The sequence below is a fragment of the Somniosus microcephalus genome, chromosome 9 (assembly GCF_052327205.1).
Source record: "Somniosus microcephalus isolate GS21.2 chromosome 9, FLI_Smic_1.0, whole genome shotgun sequence".
In the NCBI taxonomy this organism is placed as follows: Eukaryota; Metazoa; Chordata; class Chondrichthyes; order Squaliformes; family Somniosidae; genus Somniosus; species Somniosus microcephalus.
This window is the reverse complement of record NC_140995.1, coordinates 51,900,229-51,921,543: the sequence shown is the minus strand read 5'-3', so window position 1 is coordinate 51,921,543 and position 21,315 is coordinate 51,900,229. Positions and strand designations below refer to the sequence as shown.

Here is a 21,315-nt window from a genome sequence, read left to right as displayed (position 1 = left end):
GCCCAGTTCCCGGACCTTACGAGACCCACGTTCTCGTCCGCCGCCACCAAACACGGGGTAGAACACCACATTTTGAGCACTGGTCCGCCCGTCTACGCCCGCGCTCGGCGCCTTGACCCGGGGAAGCTCGCCATCGCCAAAGCCGAGTTCAACACCATGGAGCGCCTCGGCATCATCCGCCGGTCGAACAGTCCGTGGGCTTCGCCCCTCCACATCGCCCCGAAACCAGGCGGTGGGTGGCGCCCGTGTGGAGACTACCGGCGCCTCAACGACGCGACGACCCCCGACCGCTATCCGATTCCACACATCCAGGATTTTTCCGCCCGCCTGGCTGGGAAAGTGGTATTCTCGAAAGTGGACCTCGTCCGGGGTTATCACCAGGTCCCCGTCCGGCCGTAGGACGTTCCGAAAACCGCGGTGATCACCCTGTTCGGGCTTTTCGAATTTCTCCGCATGCCATTTGGCCTCAAAAACGCCGCACAGGCTTTTCAACGCCTCATGGGCACTGTGTTACGGGACCTGACGTTCCTGTTCGTATACCTGGATGACATACTCATCGCCAGCGCCTCCAGGACGGAACATGTGTCCCACCTCCGGACTCTTTTCGAACGACTCAGCCAACACGGCCTAATCATCAACCCGGCCAAGTGCCAGTTCGGGCTGTCCTCAATCGACTTTCTCGGTCACCGCATCACGAAGGACGGGGCGGTGCCACTCCCATCGAAAGTGGAGGCCGTGATGGACTTCCTGCGACCCCTCGCCGTCAAGGCCCTACAGGAGTTTTTGGGCATGGTGAACTTTTACCATCATTTCGTCCCCCGTGCTGCCCAGCTTATGTGGCCCCTTTACGAGGCCCTCAAAGGCAAAACCGACAAACTCGCCATCAACTGGTCGGATGAGATGGCCACTTCATTCACAGACACGAAGAGGGCCTTGGCTAACGCGACCATGCTGGCGCACCCGATGCACCGATCGCTCTCACCACCGACGCCTCGGACTACGCGGTCGGCGCCATCCAAGAACAGTGGGTCAACGGCGCCTGGCAGCCGCTCGCCGCCTTCAGCCGGCAGCTCCGCCCCAACGAGCGGAAGTACAGCACATTTGATCGCGAGCTCCTCGGCCTCTACCTCGCCGTCCGACACTTCCGTTTCCTGTTAGAGGCCCGCCCGTTCACGGTGTTCGTGGACCACAAGCTGTTGACTTTCGCCATGGCCAAAGCCTCCAAGCCGTGGTCAGCTCGTCAGCAACGCCACTTGGCCTTCATTTCGGAATTTACAACGGACATCCAGCATGTGGCTGGGAAAGCCAACCCCGTCGCCGACTGTCTCTCCTGAGCCGTCGCCAGCGCCGTGCACCTCGGCGTCGACTACACCTGCATGGCGGCCGACCAGGCCTCCGACCCGGACATCCAGGCCTACAGGACGGCGGTCACGGGCTTTCAACTCGCAGACGTCGCATTTGACGCTGCCGGCACCACACTCCTGTGCGACGTCTCCGTTGGGCAGCCACGTCTCGTCGTGCCCGAAGGGTGGCGACGGCAAGTATTCGAAGCCATCCATAATCTTTCCCACCCGGGCAGGAAGCCGTCGCAGAAGCTGGTGGCGGCCAAGTTCGTCTGGCACGGGCTCAGGAAAGACGTTCGCGACTGGGCCAGCACCTCATAGAGTCATAGAGTTATACAGCACAGAAAGAGGCCCTTCGGCCCATCGTGTCTGCGCCGTCCATCAATCCCTGTCCAGTCTAATCCCATTTCCCAGCATTTGGTCCATAGCCTTGTATGCAGTGGCATTTCAAGTGCTCATCCAAATGCTTCTTGAATGTTGTGAGGGTTCCTGCCTCTACCACCCTTTCAGGCAGTGAGTTCCAAATTCCAACCACCCTCTGGGTGAAAAAGTTCCTCCTCAAATCCCCTCTAAATCTCCTGCCCCTTACCCTGAATCTATGCCCCCTTGTTATTGACCCCCCTACTAAGGGGAAAAGTTCCTCTTTATCTACCCTATCTATGCCCCTCATCATTTTGTACACCTCAATCAGGTCCCCCCTCAGCCGCCTTTGCTCCAAGGAAAACAACCCCAGCCTGTTTAGTCTTTCTTCATAGCTGAGGCGCTCCATCCCAGGTAACATCTTGGTGAATCTTCTCTGCACCCTCTCCAAAGCAATCACATCCTTCCTATAGTGAGGCGACCAGAACTGCACACAGTACTCCAGCTGTGGCCTCACCAGCGTTCTGTACAGCTCCATCATAACCTCCCTGCTCTTATATTCTATGCCTCGGCTAATGAAGGCAAGTATCCCATATGCCTTTTTAACCACCTTATCTACCTGTTCCGCTGCCTTCAGGGATCTATGTACATGTACACCAAGGTCCCTCTGACCCTCTGTACTTCCTAGGGTCCTACCACTCATTGTGTATTCCCTTGCCTTATTTGTCCGTCCAAAATGCATCACCTCGCACTTTTCAGGGTTAAATTCCATTTGCCACTTTTCCGCCCATCTGACCAACCCGTTTATATCGTCCTGTAGCCTGAGGCTTTCCTCCTCGCAATTTACCACCCCACCAATTTTCGTGTCATCCGCGAACTTACTGATCATACCTTTTACATTCTCATCCAAATCATTTATGTAGATCACAAACAGCAAGGGACCCAGCACCGATCCCTGAGGTACCCCACTGGACACAGGCTTCCAGTCACAAAAGCAACCTTCGACCATCACCCTCTGCCTCCTGCCACTCAGCCAGTTTAGGATCCAACGCGCCAAGGCACCCTGGATCCCATGGGCTCTTACCTTCTTGACCAGTCTCCTATGCGGGACTTTGTCAAAAGCTTTACTGAAGTCCATGTAAACCACATCCACAGCATTTCCCTCATCCACACACCTAGTCACCCCCTCGAAAAATTCAATCAGATTTGTCAGACGTGATTTACCCTTGACAAAGCCATGCTGACTATCCCCGATTAATCCTTGCCTCTCCAAGTGGAGACTAATTTTGTCCCTCAGAATTTTTTCCAATAATTTCCCTACCACAGATGTTAGGCTCACTGGCCTGTAATTCCCTGGTTTATCCCTGCTACCCTTCTTGTATAATGGTACTACGTTAGCTGTTCTCCAGTCCTCTGGTACATCCCCTGTGGCCAGAGAGGTTCTGAAAATTTGTGTCAGAGCCCCTGCAATCTCCTCCTTTGCCTCATACAACAGCCTGGGATACATCTCGTCCGGGCCTGGGGATTTATCCACTTTTTGGCCTGCTAAAACCGCCCTCCTCCCTCTCGATGCTAATATGTTCAAGTATGTCACAGTCCCCTTGCCCGATTTCTATGTCTACATCGTCTTTCTCCATAGTGAACACAGATGCAAAAAATTCATTTAAAACCCCGCCTACATCATCTGGCTCTACACACTTTGGTCCCTAATGGGCCCTACCCTTTCCCTGGTTATCCTCTTGCCCTTAATATACTTATAAAGCATCTTAGGATTTTCCTTTATTTTGCTCGCCAATGTTATTTCATGGCCCCTCCTCGCCCTCCTAATTTCTTTTTTAAGTATGCCCCTGCACTTTTTATACTCCTCTAGGGCTTCCTCCATCTTTAGTCTTTTGTAACTGCCAAAAGCCCCCCTTTTTTTCCTAATGCATTTTTGTATATCCCTTGTCATCCAAGGTTCCCTTTGCTTGTTGGTCCCACCCTTGACCTTTACAGGAACATGTTGGCGTTGTACTCTCTCTATTTCCCTTCTGAAAGTCTCCCACTGTTTTGATGTGGATTTTCCTATAAGTAGCTGCTCCCAGTCCACTTTGGCCAGATCCTGCCTTATCATATCTGCGTGGTATGCCAGCGCTCCAAAGTACATCGCCATACCAAGGCCCCGTTGGCGCCTTTTGCCGCGCCCAAGAGGCGGTTCCACCACATTAACGTGGACCTGGTAGGGCCCCTGCCACCCTCCCGCGGGTTCACCCACCTCCTCACAATGGTCGACAGAACCACCCGATGGCCGGAGGCCGTCCCGCTGTCTTTGATGACGGCCGCCGATGTAGCTCAGGCGTTCATCAGCAGTTGGGTCGCCCGGTTCGGCACCCCATCTGACATTTCCTCTGACCGAGGGCCACAGTTCACGTCAGAGCTCTGGAACGCTATCGCCCGAGGCCTCGGGTTGAAACTCCACCGCACCACAGCTTACCACCCTCAGGCTAACGGGCTGTGCAAACGGTTTCATCGCTCCATGAAGGCCGCGCTCCGAGCCAGCCTCCGGGACGACTGCTGGATCGACAGACTCCTGTGGGTCATGCTGGGACTCGGGACCACCCCCAAGGAGGACCGCCAATCCTCGTCCGCCGAGCTCATCTACGGACAGCCGCTGCGGGTTCCCGGGGATTTCGTCCCCAACGCAACGGAACCTTGGTCCGCAGCCCATCAGTGGTCCGACCTTCTGGACAATGCCAAGGTTTTCGCGCCGGTGCCCACGTCGCAGCACGGCCTCCCGCAGTCCCACGTTCCGCTCGACCTTCGTGCGGCGGAGTACGTTTTTGTCCGCCACGACGCCCACCGGGGACCTCTTCAGCCACCCTACGATGGACCTTTCCGCGTCCTGGACACCGGGGACAAGACCTTTGTCGTGGATGTCGGCGGTAAGCCAGACTGCAGTTCCGTAGACCGCCTCAAGCCGGCCCACCTGGATCTGGACCGACCCGTTGAGTTGGCACAGCCCCCGAGACGGGGCCGACCTCCATTTTCCACACCCTCCGTCCACCACCGAACGCCCGAGGTCCCTCCGACGACCCCCCCGGACTCCACCCCGGAATCGAGGAGCCGTTCCAACCGAGTGATCCGGCCCCCCCGACGACTGACATTGCCAGTACTTGTGAATTCTGGGGGGACGTATGTGGCGGAGACCACAAAGGGACAATAACTCAATGTGTACCCAATTCACTTTGTACAGCAATGTGTGGTATGTACATGCTGGGTTGGGTTATTGGTGCAGGGTCCCTTTAAGAGCGCCGGGAACGTGATGACGTCGGTTGCGTGATGACGTCATAGCCCCTGCACGGGGCTGGGTCTTCAGACCTCGTGGAGATGTGAATAAAGAAAGACACGTTTGTTTTTACCTAAAGAAAAGTCTCAGCCTGTTGTTTTCTGACGACTCCAACAATATTACATCTAGTTCCTTCGTCCAGATCATTAATATATATTGTGAATAGCTGGGGTCCAAGGACCGATCCCTGCAGTACCCCACTAGTCACTGCCTACCACTGACCAATTCTCTAGGTGACCAAACAAATTGACATCACATTAGATGGGAAAGAAAAATGCAGTAGCTATGTAATGTTGGGCCTTTCCAACGAGGCTTGTGTGGTACTTTGTCAAAGACTTTTTGAAAGTCTAGATATGTAGTGTCGATTGGGCTTCCAACTATGTAACCTCCTCAAATAATTCCACGTTGGTGAGACAGGACCACCTTTTCCAGATATTATACTGAGCTTTTGTCAGGCACATGGACACAGCTACCTTCCTTCTCTTCCTATTTCATTATAGCCTGCGAAAGTTGCACCTTTTTTGAAAGAAATCCATGAAGGGCCAAGAGTCCGTAGTACAGCACACCATAAAAGGGCAGCAGAGAGGTTGAAAAGTCGTCATGGTTAGCTGAAGCCAAACGTAGGGTTCAAAAGCCGGTAGACATGAGGGGAAGCAAAGACTAAAGGCAGTAAGTGTGGTGTATGTGCCTTTAAGAGCCCCAGGTGTGCGTAATGCCGGTAATTGCCACTTGGGCTATATATAAGCCTGTATATTGTGTATATCCTTTAGAAACCCCCCGCCCCCCCCCCCCCCCCCCCCAGACTTGCTTAGTAAATACCTATGAACCAACTCCTCTCTTCAGTGTCTTTATCTACACACGGACACTACAGTGGCGACGAAGTGGAAACGGACTTACCTGCAATTCGGCAGCACCTCAAGGACATCGATTCCTCCAGCGTCCAGAAGACTCAAGGAAGTAAGAGAAACTGTGGTTTCACCAGCTGGCCAAGCTGGTGACAGGTACTGCGCTAATCCTTCCTGGGCGTCAGGCTGGAGCTCCAGCGGCGGGCTCTACAGCTGAGACAGGCAGCGAAATCGGAGGCAAGCAATAACGGACTGGGAGGGTGCACTCGCGAGACGGCCGGCGCGGCAAGCAGGTCAGCGTTTAGACCTCCGTCGGGAACGAGTCTCCAACAGTGAATAAACGGAAACCACTGTAAAACAGCGTTGTTATCGGTAGCAGCGGCGGGAAAGCGCGGGAAGCGCCATATCGTTGCTACAGAGAGAAAAAAAAAGCGCGGGAAGCGCCATATCTTTTCTGAAATGCCTAAATCTGGTAATATTGAGGCTTTTGATGGCGAAATAGAAGATTGGACCACATACGTGGAAAGAGTAGAGGTTTATTGCACTGCAAATGGAATAGCAGATGAAAAAAAAGCTTCAGTACTTCTGAACTTAATGGGCGCGAAGACATACGGGCTGTTACGAAATTTAATCACTCCAGCCAAACCAAAGGACAAGACTTTTAAAGAAATTATTGATACCCTGCAGGAGCATTTAAACCCAACACCGCTGCTGATAGCGGAACGATTCAAGTTCTTCAAGAGAAATCAACACAAGAATGAAAGTAACGCTGATTACCTAACCGAATTAAGAAAGCTATCAAAGTACTGCCAATTCGGAGCAGGACTATCAGATTATCTTCGAGACAAATTTGTTTGCGGTCTCTTAAGTGAAGGAACACAAAAAAGACTGCTTTCTGAAAAAGATTTAACATTGGACAAAGCTTTCAGTATGGCTGTATCATACGAAGCAGCAGCAAAAGGAGCTGCAGAGATACAACAAGAGACAGGACTTCGGCACCCATAAAATGACACAGGAGTTCGGAAGATGTTATCGCTGCGGCAGATCCACCCATAACCAGAGGGACTGCTGGTTCAAGGGCAAAGCATGCAGGCAATGTGGTAAGATTGGACACATTGCACGGGTATGCCAATCTGGACAAAATAAATCCACTGACAGAAAACAAAAAATCAATAAAGAAAAGTACAGGAAGGTACAAATGATGACGGACAACAGCTCCGAAGACCAGAATAGCGATAGCGACTCCGGAAACAAGAGACTAAGCGGTCTCAAATTACATAATGTACTTGCCAAAGAGGATTACCAAACCATTTGGGTTACCCTCACAATAGCAGGGTCCCCAGTTAAAATGGAGCTAGATACAGGATCAGCTCTAACCGTAATAAATCGACGAGATTACGAGAGGCTATTTTCGCATATACCTCTAAAAGACACATCCATTATCTTAAAAACATATACGGGGCAGAAAGTATACACCAAAGGAAAAATAAGGGTGCCTGTGGTATACAACGGCAAAGAAATACAAAAGTTGTGTTTATACATTCTACAAGATGGTGGTCCACCGTTGTTGGGACGTGAATGGATAAGGAAGATACGTTTAGACTGGCACTCCATTCAGGCACTGACGGTGACCAGTAAGGAAAAAAACAATGATGACATCATACCTGAACGATTAAAAGACATCTTGGCCAACGCCAAAGAAGTGTTTCAAGAGAAACTAGGAACCTTGAAAGGCATCACTGCCTCAATAAAAGTGGAAGATACAGCAATTCCAAAATTTTTTAAGGCAAGACCAGTGCCATACGCAATACGTCCGGCAGTCGAGGCAGAGCTGGAGAATTTGGAAAAAGCAGGCGTATTATCCAAAATAGATTGGAGCGAATGGGCAACACCCATCGTTCCAGTCATGAAAAAAACATTGAAAAATAACTCTGAGGAACAGAAAAAAATTTGCATCTGTGGGGACTTTAAGGTGACTGTAAACCCGGTCCTTCACACGGTACAGTATCCTCTTCCGAGGATAGAAGATATTTTCACCTCACTATCCGGAGGGAAACGTTTCACAAAAATTGACTTGGCATAGGCATATCTACAGATGGAGGTTGAGGAGACCTCTAAAAAGTATCTCACAATAAACACACACAAAGGCCTGTACCAGTACAATCGACTGGTTTTTGGAATAGCATCAGCTCCAGCTATCTGGCAAAGAGCTATGGAGCAAGTCCTGCAAGGGATTCCGGGGACTCAATGCTACCTAGATGACATCCTTATAACAGGAGAAAATGACAACGAGCACCTTGCCAATTTGGAGCAGGTGCTCACTAGGCTGAAAGAACGGGGCCTACGAGCAAATCGCCCCAAGTGCGAATTTTTCCAAAATCAGATATCATATTGTGGCCACATAATTAATAAGGAAGGGTTGCATAAGTCACCTGAAAAAATTGAAGCAGTTATAAAAGCCCCAGCACCTGAAAATGTTTCACAATTAAGGTAATTCCTGGGATTAATAAATTACTATCATAAATTTTTACCGAACTTATCAACTATTCTACACCCTCTTAATGATCTTCTACAGACAGGAGTGATTTGGAAATGGAACGAAGACTGTAAACGTGCCTTCCATAAATGTAAAGACTTAATCACATCCGAGAAAGTTTTGGCTCATTACAACCCATCACTACCAATCAGACTGGCGTGTGATGCATCCCCTTACGGCATAGGAGCGGTATTGTCCCATAGATTCCCTGATGGCTCGGAACGGCCGATAGCTTTTGCGTCACGCTCATTGAACTCAGCTGAGCGTAACTATGCCCAGATAGACAGGGAAGCACTCAGCCTGGTATGGGGAGTGAAGAAATTCAACCATTACCTACACGGACAAAAATTTACCTTGCTGACTGACCATCAACCCCTCATCTCCATATTCAACCCTAAAAAAGGTGTCCCCATTATGACGGCACAAAGACTACAGAGGTGGTCCCTTTTTCTAGGGGCACACCAATACAACATTGAATACAAAGGGTCAAAACAGCATGGGAATGCTGACGGTTTATCGCGCCTACCGTTGCCAACGATAGAAGAGGCACCTACAGTAGACCCAGTAGAGATATTCCACTCTACCATAGTGGAATGTCTACCGGTGACAAATTCTGCCATTGAAAGGGAGACAAGAAATGACCCTACTCTCTCACGGGTCTACGATTTAACAGTGAAGGGATGGCCAGCACATGGCGAACCACTGTTGCCAGCATTCTCGCAAAGAAGAGAACAGCTGTCAGTGTGCCGAGGAACCTTGATGTGTGGATCCAGAGTGGTGATTCCACCCAAACTCCAGGATAAAGTGCTAAAGGAGCTTCACGAGGGGCATCTGAGTGGAGTGAAAATGAAGAACCTAGCTAGGGCGTTTGTATGGTGGCCAGGTATCGATGGAGACATCGAAGACATGACCAAGAGCTGCCTAGGATGCCAGAAGGCCCAAAATGCTCCGCCACAGGCCCCTCTACATCCATGGGAGTGGCCCTCATCTCCCTGGCAAAGGGTGCACATCGACTTTGCTGGTCCATTTATAGACTCAATGTTCTTAATCGCAGTTGATGCACACTCCAAGTGGCCGGAGGTAATAAAGATGTCCTCCACCACCACGGAAAAAACCATCACAGTATTAAGGACCATATTTGCCAGGAATGGGCTGCCGGAACAGATATGTTCTGATAATGGACCGCAATTTGTGTCCGAAGAATTCAGAAAGTTCTTAAAGAACAATGGGGTAAAGCACTACACGTCCGCCCCATACCATCCCACCACCAATGGATTGGCTGAAAGGTTTGTCCAGACCTTCAAGAAGGCCATCAAGGCCATGGGTAATGAAGACATAAAACTTCAGCACAAAGTGGATAACTTCTTATTTGCATATAGGAATGCAACGCATATGGTTACTAACCAAACTCCCGCCATGATGTTCTACAATAGAAACCTAAGATGCCGGCTGGATTTGGTCAAGCCCAACATCCGAAGGGACGTGGAGAACCGGCAGTTTCAGGGCATGAATGAAAGGCCAACTAGGGCCTTCCAGATAGGCCAACCAGTTTTGGCCCGGGACTACCGTACCGAGAAATGGCAGCCTGGAACTATCTGCACACGATTAGGACCACTGATGTATACCGTGGACATCGGAGACAGCATAATAAGGCGCCATGCTGACCAAATCATCAAGTCATCCGAAAAGGGACAACCTACACCACCACTCTATACATCTAACAATGAAGTAGAGATACCCATATCTACCTCCGATCCAGTGATACTGGAGCCCGATGAACCCGACACTGGCCTTCAAGCCGAATCAGCCGTGCCAGAAGAACCTACTACACCACCAGAAACTACTACACCCCCGAGGCGTTATCCGGACCGAGTCAGGAAGCCTCCTGAGAGACTAACTTATAATTAATTAATACAGCAATGTATATTATTTTGCATATAACATGTAATTAATAATTACTTAAAATATGATGTACTAGTTAGCTAGAAGGGGAGGAATTGTGGTGTATATGCCTTTTAAGAGCCCCAGGTGTGCGTAATGCCGGCAATTGCCACTTGGGCTATATATAAGCCTGTGTATTGTGTATATCCTTTAGAACCCCCCCCCCCCCCCCCCAGACTTGCTTAGTAAATACCTATGAACCAACTCCTGTCTTCAGTGTCTTTATCTACACACGGACACTACAGTAAGAAAGGGAACAAAGGTGTAGAAATGTGGGTTCATTCTATTTCCTTTTCATTAAACCAAAATTCATAGTTGTAGATATTGTCTTGAAGCTGTGAAGTGTTTGACAGATTAATTGATGCATATCACTCTGCTAAACTGGTTTAATGTTGGCATGCAGGGATCTGGCAGAAGCACACTGTGGGCTAATGAGTTACCTCGGACCTGATCGATAAAATTACTGTGCAACGAAATCTTAACTCCTCATCTTCATACTGCTGTACGGAGGAGGAGGCTTACAGTCCATCAGTCTTGTTTTAATGGTCTTAAGGAAAATTCTTGAGTCCATCTGGGCCACTACTTTATCCATTGTTGCATTATTGATGAGGTTTGATGTTCCTTGCTCTTTAAATATAATTGTTTGTGATTTACCAAATTTCACTGTCTTTCCTCTGTTTTATTTAAAATTGTTGTAAATCATGCATCAAAATAATAATGGTTTTTCATTCTAAGATGTTCACCCTTTGTAGCTACTGTGGTGTGACTCCAGATATGTGGAGAATAAACTGCACTCAAAGACTAGGGAAGATTATTAAAGATGGGTAATCTTATTTTTTCAGCATCCTTTTAAAATGGCTCATCCTTCCACTGTCCCTAACCCACATTGCCGTCACATTAGATAGGAAAGAAAAATGCAGTAGCTATGTAATGTTGGGCCTTTCCAGCGAGGCCCACATCCCGCAACGAATAAAAATCCCATAATTGGCATAACATACGGGGCTGAAAGAGAGAAAGTGGAGAAATGGCATGATCTCAGGCCATCCTCACTATCATTACCTCCAATCTGATCTGGCTCCCATTGCATCTCCTGACACAGTCTCTTGTTGTATCTCCATCTCTCCTAGACTTGTTATGATTCCCCCTACCCCCCCCTCCTCCCCCCCCCCCCCACCTTCCCACCCACCCACCCAGAAGCTGCTTACAGAACAGAAAATTCATTTGCACTCTTTTTTTTAATTAAAACATTCCAAGCTTTTCTCCTGAACAAATATTTTATTGTGGACAAATCTCTTCATTTTCCCCTAGTCGAAAACAGCTTTGCTTGTGTATGAACCGAATAATGTAGTTCCAGGCCACTGATGGAGCTTTAGAAGGTCATTGTCCATGAGTGCAGTACAACGAGTGTTGTTTCACCTGAGAGGTACAGTTCAGCAGTAGCTTTTAAAATATTGGACAATAACTAGATTATAATTACAATATTTGCGACTCTTCTCCAACTGTCTGCTGAAACAATGAAACAAATGGATTAAATCAAACACAGCAACACACAGTCTGAAGAGGTACATCGAAAAGAATAAGTTGTCTGTATGTGCTGCAACCTATTCTGATTACTACTGTGCCGGTTCACTTATTTTTGGGCTTATTTCCCCAGTGATGTATGTGGTTTTGTTTGTTACTGTTAATGGAAACAGTGGTTAAACAGTAATGTAATAGTGACCCAGCCCATGAATGCAAAGTGGTGTTGTTCATTCTACCTGAATGACTTTGAGCCACAGTTAAGATGTGTCCTGTGAAGGAAAGCTGCAAAGGTTTCTTCTGAAAGGTGAAAAGTGACTTTGTCAAACAGCTGCTTTAGGTCTGTAATAACCTCAGCTGCAAGCTAATTTTTTCTCAACAAATCTCAGTTTTCATAGTCGACTAGTGGATCTCACTTAATGCTGCCCATGGTTGGTCGCAGGATACAATGTTTTATAAAAAGGCAAGAGCATCGTACCATTTAATGTGCAGCTGTGCATAAATTAGTGTATCGCTTTAAAACCACAAGGTGTAACTGTGTGTCCTCCTGAAGTCAATTAGAGGCTTGATTGCTTTTAGCGTTTTGTCAGGTCAGTTAGACATTAGACTGGCCTTTTTTAAGTGCAACTCTTGAGGTCAAATAGAAGATGTTTTTTTCTATTGGTCTATAAGTTTTTCTTTACATTGCAAATCAATGGCTTTCTTTTGCTTTTAGTTTACTGTGTTTGTGTGAGACAAATGTGTATGTGGGACACGCGAGATGTGACCCACACATCTCTAATGTTTTTTGAGATAAAATGTGGTGCACTCTTAGGGTCGCAGTTTTGATACTGGAGGTGTGCAGGAGGCGAGAGTACAACTTTTGGGGTTGTAGTCCCGCCTCCATCGAGTTGTGGCCAACCCACGCGATTTTCACTTGATTGACCTTGTTGAGCCCGCCCAGCGGGCTCAGCAGGCCAATTAAGGGCCACCCGGCAACAGGTGACGTCACAGATTGACATTTCATCTGTCAAGAGCTTTTGACAGATGAAATATCAGCGTTTGACAGCTGTTTGAACCTGTCAAACACCGACAATCTGTACACTAAGTTAATTCCTTCCTCTCAGGCTGATTTAGAGATCTCTCCAGAACAGAAAGCTGAATGCTGCAACTTTTGACAGCTCGCGGCCATTCTGCTTTCTGTGCCTGTGAGATGAAGGACTCCTGAGACCTGAAGGAAGGAAGGCAGTAAAGGTAAGTAAAACTTATTTAAACACTTTACACACACCAAACACACTTACCTCTGCACTCATGCACACATCACTCACCTGAATACCGGACATCTCGAACCCTCCAAGCCCTTCAGCCCGACGGTCTGCTTCGCTAACTTGGCGTGGTTTGGAGCCGTCGGGAATCCCACACTTCAGGGATAAAAATAGGGATTAGGCTAAAAACTGCCTGTTCACAGGCAGTTAATTGGCACTAATCCCCTTCCCGCCTTGGGGAGGTGGGTCCCAGCACAGGTCGGGTATCCGCCTCCTTTGAAACTGGCATGGAGGCGGGTTGGGGGCGGGATGGGTTCGTGCCCCCTGATTTCGCGATTTTAACCCCCCACACGCCTCCAATCCCGCCTCAACGGCCCAATGAAAATCGAGCCCATAGGCTTTACATAGGTTTGCAAATGCACTCTATGATCATATCATTAAACTGAAAACCTAGTTAACCCTAATGGTTTATTAAACTGCAAAGGTGTTAATAGGAACTATTGTATCTGAACAAAACGAGGTTTTACCAGAGCAACTTGTAGCTCCCAATAACCTCACATCTTTTTTTTTAGGAATGGGCAGCAGATAACATCACAAGGCAGAATATTGAAGACACCGTATTGTATGGATATTACAGTAGGTATTCTGTTTTTTGAATTGCTTTCGCAAATTAAATTTTATAACGTACTTAAATCCTTGGCCGCGTTCAGCAAAATCGGTAATGGAGCAGGAGTGATTTTTCTGATGGTTGTCATTAAGAAGAATTCCAAGAAATGTTTGCTTTGGGCTGCCCTCTGTTCCTTTTCTCCTGCAGTATCCTTGGTGCACAAAAATTCTCTTATTTTGGTATTCCTTCCAGCTTGTAAAGTACTGTATTTATTGAAAGGTATTTCTGAAACTTTAGTAGTAACTTGGTTTGAATTTAGATTTTTGAAAGTTGCTTATACTGACTCTTCATTGCAGCATGCCCTTGGTATTGGCTTACTGGAGCTTATCTTGACCAGATTCTGATGACTGGTGACTCAAATGATCAGCCGTGAAGCAGGGGAGTGCGGGTTAGGTTGATTGGCTATGATAAATTGACCCTTAGTGTTAGGGGGATTAAATATGTGGGATTACGGGGATCGGGTGGGATATGTGTCGGTGCAGGCTCGATGGGCCGAAATGGCCTCTATCTGCACTGTGAGGTTTCTGTGATTCTGTGAAAAGCTAGCTAATAGTGACCATAATATGGTAGAATATAGAAAAAGACTTAATTTCAGGAAAGTAGACTTTGAGGGGGTGAGAAGGGAGTACTATGGAATAGGGTAGATACCGTGAGGAAATAGAACACATTCAAAGATGTAATTGGGAGATTACAAACCAAGTACAGTACCTTTCATTGAATAAAAAGAACAGTTCTTGCCAAATCGGTAATAAGAGAAGTAATAGAGGGGATAAGGGAATCAACAAGAAATGTTACTTTAAGTATAAACTACAGCTAGGATTAAAGGCGAGGATGAGTATCGGGATAAGTTAGGAGGTAAGGAAGTCTTTTGGGAGAGACAAAATATATACATATTGGGATTGTGAAATATTTTTATAAATATTCTTGGAGGCAACATTAGGACCCAGAGCTAGCTGCTCTCCGAGTCGAGTTGTTACAGTACATCTATGACACTGTCATTTACCTGACAGCAACATTCCCGCTAAGCTGAGCAGCGGTCTGGAGGTCCCGCGCAGGCTGCTCACCGGCTTTTCAATGGAAGAAACAGTGCATGCGCGAAAATATGAATGGGCCGCGCAGCCAGTTAAAGGGATCGCGCACCAAAAAAAAAATTAGAGGGAACTTTGCCTGACAATGTGGAAGATTGTCCCGGTATGTCCTATCCACAAGAAAAAAGGTTAAATCTAACGTGGGCAATTACAGGCCATCAGCCCCCTCCTAATCATTAGTAAATTGATTGAAGGAGTCAGAAATAATGCCATCAAGTGACACCTACTCACCATTGGCCTGCTTACCGATGCTCATTTTGAGTTTTGCCAGAACCACTCGGCCCCAGACCTCATGACAGCCTTGATTCAGACTTTGCAAGAGCTGAATACCAGAGGAAAGGTCAGAGTATCTTCCCTCAATATTGAGGCAGCATTTGACTAAGTGGCACTAAGGCGCGTAACAAAAACCTAAAGTCAATGCAGGTCAAGGGTCCAATGGTTGGAGTTCTAAAGGATACAAAGAAAAAGGATGGTCGTGATTGTCTAATTGTCACGGTTGCAGGACATCCCTGCAGGATGCCCTTGGGCCAACTATCTTCAGCTGCTTCGTCAATGACCTTCTCTCCATTATATGGTCAGATGGGCTGCACAGTGTTCAGCTTCATTCAGAAAAAGAAAGAAAGACTTGCATTTATATAGCGCCTTTCACGACCACCGGATGTCTCAAAGCCCTTTACAGCCAATGAAGTACTTTTGAAGTGGAGTCACTGTTGTAATGTGGGAAATGCGGCAGCCAATTTGCGCACAACAAGCTCCCACAAACAGCAATGTGATAATGACCAGATAATCTGTTTTTTGTTACGTTGGTTGAGGGATCCACGGGATCTTTTATGTCCACCTGAGAGAGCAGACGGAGCCTCAGTTTAGCGTCTCATCCGAAAGACGCCACCTCCAACAGTGCAGCACTCCCTCAGCACTGCACTGGAGTGTCAGCCTAGCTTTATGTGCTCAAGTCCCTGGAGTGGGACTTGAACCCACAACCTTCTGACTCAGGCGAGTGTGCTACCAACTGAGCCACAGCTGACACTTTTGGTAATGCAGTATCAATATTGTGAGAACCTCATTTACCATTAAGTTGCCCTCCAAGTCTCCCTATCCTGATTTGTACATGTATTGATGATGCCTTCGATGGTGATGGGTACGTTTGGCAGTCCATGCTCTTGAAGGGAATGAAACCCACTTTAGATCTCATTCCCTTCAAGAGCACTGACTGCCAAACGCACCCATCACCATCGATGACAGCATCAGTACATGTATTAGCTGACTGCTAGGCTGATGGTCTAGAATGAGACATCGGTGGCCTGTGGGATTGACCTGATGGATGAAAATGGGCTTTTCCGTTGTGCTCCTATAGATGGACATTAGGTGTTAAATTGGCCACAAGTATTTATTTCTCTTGAATTTTGACTCCCACTGCAGTTAGCTTTACTATGATTAGGGAATGTAACACTCATTTAACAGAGTGAGCATCGATGGGCTTGATAGTCTTTTTCCCTTTTTGTACATATTTCAACAACCTGCTAGATTTTGTGAAGACAGCTACTATAGTGCTTGCTTCAGTTTTGATGGTTGCTTAGGACTCTTTTATTGTAACCATTGGTCTCTACTGCTGCAGTGGTGAGTGTCACTAAGCACATGGCACTGACTGAATTTTCTGAAGCAATTGGATTTATTACTAGAAGAATGGGGTGAAAATCCTTTATTCTGGATATAATCTATGAGAACACATATTGGGAGAGGAGACTTTAAGGTGATTGGCAGCAGAACCAAAGGCGACATAAGAAAAAACTTTTACGCAGCGAGTGGTTAGGATCTGGAATGCACGGCCTGAAAGGGTGGTGGAGGCAGATTCAATCGTGGCTTTCAAAAGGGAATTGGATAAGTACCTGAAGGAAAAAAAATTGCAGGGCTACAGGGAAAGGGTGGATTAGTGGGACTAGCTGAAGTGCTCAACGGGCCGAATGGCCTCCTTCTGTGCTTGTAACCATTCTATGATTCTATGACTTTCTCAGCATCTTTTATCCAAGTCTCATTTCTTAGCTAATTTCTACATAGCTACACAGCTGCAGCTCCATATTAAACACTAGCAAAGATGCTATTTTAAATTTGGGATTGTGATGACTCAATTTCCGGGATCTCTAAGTCACCAGCACTATCGCTATTGGTCTATGCTAAAATAGTATGGGAAAACTTGGTGCAGTTTCCTGCCGTTGACTTTAGCAGACAAAGTTCTCAGGGCTCCTGAAGAAATTTGGTTTATACAGCTTCAACCAGACTGTCTCCAGTGGTCTTTGTTGTTCCCAGTCTATTTCCACTCCAGCTAGAAGCCAGCAATTGCCATTAACATGGTGGAATGACTGGTGATGGGCAGCTTGCAATGTGTCAACCTCCTTGATATCCTAGATGCCCAAGTGCAATGCTGTGCACCAGACTTGTCTATCGGCGACTGCATGATACAGGTCTTTGTGAGAGGGGCTTTGGTAAAGAGAAGTGCCTGCCATGTACCTGACTCACTCCCTAGGGAACTCGGTGATAGGTCAGTGTTTGAGAGAGTCCTGTTTCCTGCAACAATTTTCCATTTTTTGTTGTAAATCTACCTCACAGCATACATTCCAACCTACAAAACTTGGAATGCCGATGAAAAGCTTCAACAAAATCAAAAAATAACGTACCACTGAAAACCAAACATTGAATACAGACCCATGACCAAGGCCACTGAATAAGTTTAAATTCCTTTTCATTACATTGGATTTCTGGAATTTTATTAGTGCTTTGGGATCATGATTTATGCTGGCAACTAGTCTACACCAAGTTCGTGTCCATAGTGGTAGCCAATCCCAGTCAAGGGTACCTTTATATTCGCCCTTTTCTAAAATGTTGCACTGTCAGTTTCCCTCACAATCTACATTGCATAAATCTTGATCCAGCAAGTCAGTGGCAGGGCATGCTTGCAGACTCCCCATCAAAATTTCTAAATTCGCCACCGCAAAAATTACACATTTGTATACTTTAGTGTTTTTACAACTGAAGGAATACCGGCTCTAGTTGCAGCTTAAGTCATGAATGTTCAAGTCCCATTGTACTTCCACTGTAACTACTTTTTGTATGCCATGCGAAGCTATTGGGTTTCAGTTTTCACAGAAAAACAAACTGAATTGTGGAGTATGATCCTAAATATCTCTATGTGGCTCGGTGTCAATTTTTGTTTGATAACACTCCTGTGAAGTGCCTTGGGATGTTTTACAATGTTAAAGGTGCTATATAAATACTTGTTGCTGCTACGGCAAGATGCACTACATGGCAAGCTTTCTTACTAGTGCAATGTTTCAACATTCAAATGTGAAAAAGTTGAGTTAAGAAATATCGGCTAAGCTTTAATGTATAAAAACATTAAAGCTCCATTACAATAACAAAATCCCATTGCTGGGTGCATTCAAATTTACCCATAATCTTTCATACCTCAAATTTGCACATCATTGCTTGCAGCTGTCGCATTATTCCCTCACTTAACATTTCTTTGAATGTTTCAAAATCTAATTCCTTCCCATTTTATAAATGCAAATATACCACTTAATATTTGAAAATTTTATTGCACTTGGATAATTCACAAAGCCAACAGCATTCAATAGATTAGTGACTTTTAACAGCCTGCTCCAGTAGTGTCATAGTGGGAACCTATGTACCATCATCTCTTTACCAGTGTTAGATAATGGTGGGCTTCAGTCTTTCAGTCTGACTGAACAATACACTACCTGCACCACCTTTAATCTGACTTAATGGAAACTTGGAGCTTTTTTGTGTTACTTCCTTGTACTCATTTATTTTCTCTGCTGCTTACTTTTCAGAAAGTTGAAGTCTGCTTCCAGAAAGAGGCGAACTTATTCAGAGAGGGAAAGACATTGGGGTAATTTTGACTTGGGTTATGGTGTACAGGCGATATCGATTCAGCCACCTGTTATATATCTCTCCCAATTTTCATTTCCATTGAAGTCAGTGGAATCGGGAGAAATGTATAACAGGTGACTGAATGAATCGTTAGCGCCTGTTTTACACTTTACCCCAAAGCCAAAATTATCCCCATATTATCCAAATTTCTAGAGAGACAGGGTCCCAGTGGCTGTTCCCCTTTTCACGTCAGCCTTTCCATTTGTTTGTGAAATTTTAAATCGCATTCAGAGAATAAAGAAGACTAGAGTACATTTTCAGCTTCATCGCATGGGCAGTAATCTGCCAGAGCGGATTGCCTACCTGTTTACAGAACCTGTCTAATGTTTCTAATTAATCTGTCGATTTAAAAAATATATATATATATTGGGATATGTTTCACTTGTGTATTTGTATTATGTTCCTCAAAGTATGTAGAAAACACTGAGGCCTAGAAATTGGCCTGAGGCGCCCAAGCGGCGCAAAGTTCGCCTGGGCGCTGGAATTTGCGCCGCGATCGCCGCAAATTCAGTTGAAGTGCCCCTAGAAGGAGACGGGGCGCGGCTCGAGGCGCTCCGCGTCCCTCTTAGGGCGCTGAAAGTGAATTTCGCAGTGCTACGTGCTGCAGCGCCACACGCTGCGGCACGGCACGCTGCGGTACTGCAGGCCTCCCTCCCACTGTTGAGGAGGAGGGGCCTGCAACAGCGCGAGCCCCGATCGCGAGTGCCGGGAAAAGAGCCCGGCACCAATGAGAAGTGCCGGGCTCTCGGGAAACAGCCGGCAATGCCGCGGGGGGGAGGGGGGGAGACCAGGAAGCCGGGGACGGAGGTGCTGGCAGGCGGCCGCCGAAAAAGCGGCCGCCCCGCGCCTCTGCCGGCGCAGCAAGGCCCCGTGAACTGGGCGCGGGTAGCGAACGGCGCTACAGCGGCGTTCGCTACCAAATATCGCAATCCGGGCGCGAATGGGGCGCTGCGCACACCGATGACGTCATCGGTGGCGGCGCAGCGCAAAAGGCTAAAGCCACCATTAGCGTCCCTGCTGAATATCGCGGGAGGCGCAGCCAGTGGCGCTACAGCCACTGACTGCCTCTTTAGGCGCTAACAGGTGGCGCTACTCACCCAATTTTTCCCCCTGAGCCTGTAAAAAGAAAGGCCTAGAAATTCAGTTTGGGGCGGCCAGCTCACTCGCGCCCAGAAAGTACCGCTGCGCGCGGAGCCACTTGCGCCCGCCGGAAATTCAGTTTCAGCGCCCCAACTCGAAGGCGGCCGCTATTCAAGGGTTTCGGTGCCCCCGCTTGGGGCGCTGAAACTGAATATCGGCGCGCTAGGTGCCGCAGCGCCACCCGCTGCGGAGCGGCAGGCTGCGGTACTGCAGGCCTTCCTCCCTCTCTTAAGGGGGAGGTGCCTGCAACAGCGAGATCGCCGCTCGCTAGTGCCGGCAAATGAGCCCGTCACCACGGAGAAGTGCCGGGCTCCCGGAAAACAGCCGACAATGCCGCGGGGGGGGGGGGGGGGGGCGGGGGTGGAGGAGGCCGGGGAAGGAGGTGCGGGCAGGCGGCCGACGAAAAAGCGGCCGACCGCACCTCTGCCTTAACTTGCCCCACTAACGCTACAGGACGGCCCCGTTTTCTGATCGCTGTTTGCGGCCACTGCGGAAGAGGCGGCCGCAACTAAATATGGCGGTCGGGCTGGTAGCGGGGCACTGCGCACACCGATGACGTCATCGGTGGCGGCGCAGCGCTACTGGCTAACGCCGCCATTACCGCAGCGCTGAATATCGGCGAAAGCTCAGCAAGTGGTGCAAAAGCCCTCTTTGGCCGAAAACTGGGCGCAAAGCCTACTGAATTTCTAGCCCAAAGTGTCCAGAAATTCTTATTGGGCCAGATTTTTCTGTCAAAATAATGGTGAGGCTAATGGCGTCGCCGTTATTTATGTGTACAGTAAATGGTACAGCAACTTCAGGCGAGAAGCAGATGCGCAGCTAAATGCGAATATCCAAAAGTTTCACTCCGAGTTGCGCTGCTGCACCGTTAGTTTCGTGAAAATGGCAATTCGCTGTCGACCTCACCATTGAAATGCCTTGAATGTCATGCAGTTGCTGTGTTTGTGCGGTAGATATGAACTAAACCCGCAACAGATATTTAGGGCTGGTAATTACAAGCGTAAGTACCCTTTAAATGACGTGATAAGTGGTAATTAATTCCAATCAACCTCTGGCGCTGAAAATTAACCATTACAAGTGTAGCGTCTCAATCCTTCAAGTTTTGAATTTTTCGGGGAAATTTAAAAAATGTAGCTGTAAATTGATTTTATTTTTCTTCCTTTTCCTTTCTGTCTCTTTTCTATCTCTCTCACTCCAATCTTTCTTTCCCTCTCGTTATTTCTCTTTCTGTACCTGAATTGACATTGAATCCTTCTCAGTCCTTGCACTGTTTATTTCTCAGTCCTTAGCTCTGATTGGTTAAGGAGTTGCTTGCTCTGTTCACACAGGTCCCAGATGCTCTCTTTCCCTCCCTACACTGTTA

The 21,315-nt window shown here is 47.5% G+C and overlaps 1 protein-coding gene across 3 annotated transcripts in view; it reads left to right on the top strand.

Annotated features, from left to right (window-relative positions):
- Window positions 1-21,315, top strand: part of lmbrd1 (LMBR1 domain containing 1) — a 351,792-nt gene that overhangs the window by 72,617 nt on the left and 257,860 nt on the right. For all 3 annotated transcript variants that reach the window (XR_015079486.1, XM_085996567.1, XM_085996566.1), the window contains exon 3: window positions 13,685-13,748. Coding sequence is in view for 2 of the 3 variants with exons in the window: in XM_085996567.1 (XP_085852693.1) it covers window positions 13,685-13,748 (64 nt within the window). In the remaining variant the exon portion in view is untranslated. The remainder of the gene's footprint in view (window positions 1-13,684; window positions 13,749-21,315) is intronic.